Source organism: Bos indicus x Bos taurus, chromosome 5 (assembly GCF_003369695.1).
Source record: "Bos indicus x Bos taurus breed Angus x Brahman F1 hybrid chromosome 5, Bos_hybrid_MaternalHap_v2.0, whole genome shotgun sequence".
NCBI classification, from domain to species: Eukaryota; Metazoa; Chordata; class Mammalia; order Artiodactyla; family Bovidae; genus Bos; species Bos indicus x Bos taurus.
The window spans coordinates 78,770,210-78,776,209 of NC_040080.1; the positions used below are offsets into that span (position 1 = coordinate 78,770,210).

Sequence of the window (6,000 nt, forward strand, 5' to 3'; positions counted from 1 at the left end):
TTCTTCCTTTATTCTCTTTCTTTCCTCTTTTCTACCTTTTACCCTTTTTCTCTTTGCTATTGTTCTCTTATTCACCCATTTTCCCGATCTATTTTGCATTAAAATATATAGTATCATGCACTTCATTTATCTCTAATGTAAGAGACAACTCAGGGCCTAAGCATAAATTAAGATTGAAGACTAGATTAGAATGAAAGTGAAAGTGTAAGTGAAGTCGCTTAGTCATGTCCGACTCTTTGCGACCCCACGGACAGTAACCTACCAGGCTCCTCCGTCCATGGGATTTTCCAGGCAAGAATACTGAAGTGGGCTGCCATTTCCTTCTCCAAGATTAGAATAGATAGTATTTAATTCCAACACCCAAAGCCTCAAAAATAATGTCATTATCTTAAAAAATTAATTATTTTGTCAGAGTAAAATGATAACTTAATATTTTCATGTATTATATCATTATAAGTCAAATATATTTAGTAATTATATACACACAAATATTACAAGGATATATACAGTAATCTTAGAAATTACAATATTGAAGCATAGTTTCATAAAAATATCATCATATGAATTCATTTTATTCTTCTATGAAATTATTATATTGCTTTTCTTTTCATAAAGCTTTCTTTTGAAAAGAAGTTTTAAGAATTATTTTGTTTCACTTGCATCAAACGGACTATTATCACATTTTCAATCTAAAATTTTAATGCTGTTTTTTAAGTTACTATGGTACTTTCTAGATTCATAGTATTTATTTTTAAACATCTTATTACATCATCTACGAAGTAAGACTATTAGATTTTTGCATACATTGTTTACTTCTTACTGGTCTCTGTGGTGTTAATTTGTCACCATTAATAGCTACATTTTCTCTGCTCTATGTTGAATACTCCAAGGTTTTCTAATAAGATCAGTTCTTCTAAAGGCTAAGAACAACATCATAATTTTGTTATTAGGGTAGTTTCTAATATACATTATACACAAACCTTTAAAATGTCCATAAACTTGTACATATTCACTATAAATATTTGACAATTTTGCTAAATTTCTTAGTAGAACTAATCTTAAGACCATATAGGTTTGTGTCTTTTTTTCTCTAATACTCTTTTGGAAAAGCAATTTATTTTATTTCATTATGAAAAGATTAAATTTAAAATACTAACAATGCCCTTTTCAATATAAACTTTTTAAATGATTAAAACAAATTTTGAAAGCATTAAATGAACAGGTAGAATTCAGTTTTCCTCGTGGTCTAAATACATTGTCTATTAGACAGTTGAGCTGTAGAGTACATTTGGTATATATATCACTTATCACAAGGGACTGACAAATTCTACTTTACCAAAATGAATAAGTTTAGTTGAGAATGACTCAAATTTGACAAGTGTTTTTGTAAGAATTGGTAAAGCATTGAAGTACTGTTTTAAAATATTAAAGCACATGGTAATTTTTTTGTTTTTTATTGGATGACTTCAAACAAACTGTTAATACTTAATTCTGTACCAAAAATAACTGTAAATAGTGTGAATTCTGTTACATTTTTCTTAGTGTTGCCATTTGTTTTCTAGGCAATAATTATCACCATGTATTAAGAACACTGATGTTCTTGATACTTTTTTCTCCTAAATTCTCACAACAGCACTCTGAAGTAGTCTTTCTGATACAGAAAGGAATACATCTGATACAGATGAGGAAACTGAGGTTTAGACAGTTTAATTAACTTGACTAACAGGACACACGCAAAAAGAGGAAAAGCAGAGTTGAGCAAAGCTCTGTCTCACCACAAAGCCAATGTTTTTGTCTAGTTCCTTCAATACTAACACCAAGTTTGGTCAAATGATTTTTAAAGAGGAAGGTGAATGTTTTACTTTGGAGAGACAGAGGAAAATTCTTCTTTTTTAATTCATAACATCTGTCCTGCCAATTAAGACCCAAACTCCCATCTCAAATATTACATAACATTTTAATATTGTCCTCCTTGTCCTTACATTTCTTAGTTGTCCCAAAGGATGAAAAATGTTGAAGAAAAAAAAAAAAACCACTGAAACAGTGATAAGACAGAATTAGACACATGCAACTTTACAACCCTTATCCCCTCAATATCACCAAATAGGAAGTTATGTAATATACTGCCTACAAGTAGAGGAAGCCCTGTTCCATGGAATGAAGCACTCCCTGAAACAGTATTATTGATTGTTTAAGGTAGTCAACCGACTCTTCAAATTACAATCAAGGCAGATCCAGTTATAGAATACTTATAGACTAAAAGCATGTTATGTGCAGAACTGAAATTTATAATATATGGTGAGAACTATTATACTCTTTTTGAAGGTATTAATTTGTGTAGAGTTTAAATGTAAACTAGAGAAATATTCTTTACTAGGCAGTATAACTGAAATTGCTCAAGATTAACCCCCCAAAACACTACATCAGAGGTTTCTGAAATACTGCAGAGCTGGAAAGATCTTTTGAGTCACTTCTTGTAAACAGTTGATCTTATTATTGGATGTTTCAAAGTTTCCCATTGTTTCTGACCATTAAGGACTATAGAATGATGGCTACACAATTTACTCACACAACTCCAGCAGTGACACTTTAAAAAGAATTAATCTGAAGCATATATTTAATATTGAGTGTAAATGTCATTACCACCATCTGCAAAGCCAGTTGCAGTGATAATAGGTACAGCCACCATAATTAGTCCACTGCTGCTCCAAACATACTTCATCAAGAACTGCTCTATCATGATGTACCATAAACGTTTGGATAAAATGAGGTTCATCTGATTTGCTAAAGCTTTGTAACTTTTCTGGAGTTGGTTCATTTCTACCTATGGAGAGAAAAAGAGATAAGAATTAACCTAGTATGAACTATAAAAATAAATAATGTATGTTTGAGGACTTTCTTTAAAGATAATTTCATATTTCTCTTTCTTAGTATACTCTTATCTGTGATTCTAACAACCAATAAATACAGATTATGTCAGAATTAGCCATTATTTCAGTTGTAATCACATCTAAATTATTTTTTAAATATCTGATATTCAGTATATATAATTTTAAATATAAATACAGACAAGTGATTTATACTTATGGTTTCAAACTTATCTGTATAAGATGTTAACACTAAATGATAATCCATAAAACATGAATAGCTAGAACCTTGTCCTTGATCACACAAAAAATAAGTGAAAATAAACACATGACATGTATACGTGTAATTAACCCTACTTTTGAGCACTCAATTTACTATGTTATGTCTAAATGCAAGAAGCCTACAGCATGTTATAATTTATATCACTGAGTTCAATGATTCAAAATAAATATGATTTATACAATGTATGAGGCCAATTTTCAAGTGGGAATATAAGTCCTAAATCTGCTTTAAATTTTCTTCTTCAGAATGGTACTACTAAATTTTTAAAAATAATTGATGGTTTTGAAAATTAATTCTGCTTCATAATCATAATGCCATTTCAACTTTAGAATAATTTACTGTTTAATTTGCCAGGTCATTTGTATTAAGATTTAAAGATTCCTGTCATATTTAATATTCTTAAATGGACTGCAAGTTTATGTAATTAGGTTATTCTAGGGACCTGCTAAATGTTGAAAATCTTTAATATATAAAAATATTCTGGAACTCCTTTTTCCTTCTTTGTCTCTGATCTTTACTTTTCCCTCAAAACTAGGCAAAATTTCATTTCACTATCTTTTTTTATTTGTCTCAAAATATGATAAGTAATGAAAATGCCATTTGTAAGTCACTCTCCTATACTTATTAGAACTAAGGAACTCCATCATTGACCAGTCATGCAAAATTGTCACACTTGTCTTCTCATATGAAAGCACTTTTTTTTTCTCTTGAAAAATAAACAAACAAACAATAGCATCCTAAATTTCCCATCTCAGTGGAAGCATGTTTACTTAGCTTTAAAACATATATTTTTCTTCAGTGTTCTAGGACCATCTACTTAGTTAGGATTTTAGTTTTAAGAAAATTCTTTGGAGATAATTCTGAGCATGTTTAGATAAGTAGAGCTTTTTAGAGTGGTGAAAATGTTATTCTCATGAAACTTTAGAAAAGTTTTCACTTAACACATAATTCTTTAACAGCTTATGATTAAAAAGGGTAACAAAGCATATATTTTAATACAGCTTTAAACGTCATAAGAATCCAAAATGCTAAAGAAATGAGCACAAAAACAATACAACAGATGGTATCCGGCACTGCAGTGGCAGTTTGAACAATCTCACATTTCACCCATCATATTAATTTCTTTCTTACCTTATGTCCTCTGTAAAAGGCAATTTCTTCAACATTGGCTATGATTCTGGAGTGCACGTACCGCAAATAGCCTTTTCTATGAGCTTCTTCAGCCACCAATTTACCAAATTTGGGAGAGCAGGCTTTTAACACTTTAGCAGTGGCATATACCACAAGCCCTGCTAAAACAGTGGGCCCAATTGGGCTTGCTCCTCTGGATGTAGCAGTTTGGATAAGTGTATAGGAGGTTAGGATTACATCTAAAATAGGTTTGGTCAGATTGGAGTACAAGTGAGCCACCGACTGAGCAAACATCATAATATCCTCAGTGAGAGACTGGTCAGGGTTTGCCAGCCTCCCATCCATATTGATCACCTTATAATAAGTCTGATTCGCAAAATAGGTCTCATAGGCATGGTCTACTAGGCGAGTTCTGAAGGCCAAGGCCAGTTTGCCCTCCAAGTACCTTATTGCACTGTTGACAAAGGTGGCAGGGATGGCAATCATAAGCCACTTGATTAACTTGATGATGAAAGTCCGAGGCTTCTTTTCCACAATGCTTTTCACAATTTTTCCATCCAAACCTGCTACATAAATAGACAGAAAGGTTCTTGAAATTAGAGCTACCGAGTGGAGGCAGAGCCATCCTGTTTCAGTGGTCACAAGTTTTGGAAAGAGAATTTTCCGAAGTTCTAGTAGCTGTTTGAAAAACTCTGCATTCACTCCAGGTGAAGGTTTTTTACAAGTGGCCTCGGTGCAATGCAGTATTTCTCTGTTCTCCGCAGCCGGGTAAGCGCCTTTTTTCTTCCTGTGGCCAGATTGCTTTAAATGCTTGCCAATGATGGGATAGAGGGTTTTCAGAGCATATGCTGCAGCTACCACACAGGCAGCCCTTTTAGCAGCCCTTGATCTGGTCCATTTCACTCGATCAGCTGCTGCATTTAGCATATGTATCATTTTCCCAGTTACCCAAGCCAGCTTCAAAAAGAATTGGTTTTAAAATATCATACTCCACAGGAATCCCCAGCAAATGTTTCAGAAAGTTTTACAGCGTTCCATAGTTTGCAGCGTTTCTCCTCTTCTGTTATTGTTTTTATTTTTAAAAATTTTGTTCTGTGACAGATGCTTCAGAGCTCAGGCTCCACCGCGTCTACTGGGGATGATTCCCTCAGAAGCTCAAGCTGCACGGAGCAGCCCCAAGCTCCTCCCTCTCAGGCCCCTCATTGGCTATAAGGACGAAGGGACCCTTGGAATCCTCGCTGCTTTCCTCTGAACCTTGAAAATGAAGAGAGAGCAAAACGAATTATATCCTTAAACAGTTCAGAGTTAAATGTCTATTTTTGGAGAGGTCGAATCAGGGCAGCTGCTGGCGACAAAACCTGCCTAGGCGACTGAGCATGCTCAGCGTCACTTAGAAACCCATAGAAGTTTCAGAAAATACATCACTTCGCTAAGGTTTTAGTAGATACCACAGAGGAAGAGCAAAAAGAAAGGGAGATTTCCAAGAGCTAAAAAGGGAGATTTCCAATGACGGAGAAGGAACCGGGGAGATGACAGAGGAGAGGATCAACAGATAAAGGGTATGGAATGAATCTGAAAGGGAGAAGAAAGTAGCATATGGGAGGGGCACTGGAAAAAAACAAAGTATCAAATATTCGGATCTGTTTTTCAGCACTCTCCCCTCGCCCATTTTTTTTTTTTTTTTAGTGTCTGTGATTTCACATGAAATCCCAGAACCTA

The 6,000-nt window shown here is 33.9% G+C and overlaps 1 protein-coding gene across 2 annotated transcripts in view; it reads right to left on the reverse strand.

Annotated features, from left to right (window-relative positions):
* ABCD2 (ATP binding cassette subfamily D member 2) overlaps positions 1 to 5,540 on the reverse strand; it is a 96,403-nt gene extending 90,863 nt beyond the window's left edge. For both annotated transcript variants that reach the window (XM_027542581.1, XM_027542580.1), the window contains exons 1-2: positions 4,282 to 5,540; positions 2,644 to 2,824 (exon numbers count right to left, since the gene is read on the reverse strand). In XM_027542581.1, the coding sequence (XP_027398382.1) occupies positions 2,644 to 2,824; positions 4,282 to 5,217 (1,117 nt within the window). In that variant the 5' untranslated portion in view covers positions 5,218 to 5,540. The remainder of the gene's footprint in view (positions 1 to 2,643; positions 2,825 to 4,281) is intronic.
* Between the last annotated feature and the right edge of the window lie 460 nt (positions 5,541 to 6,000).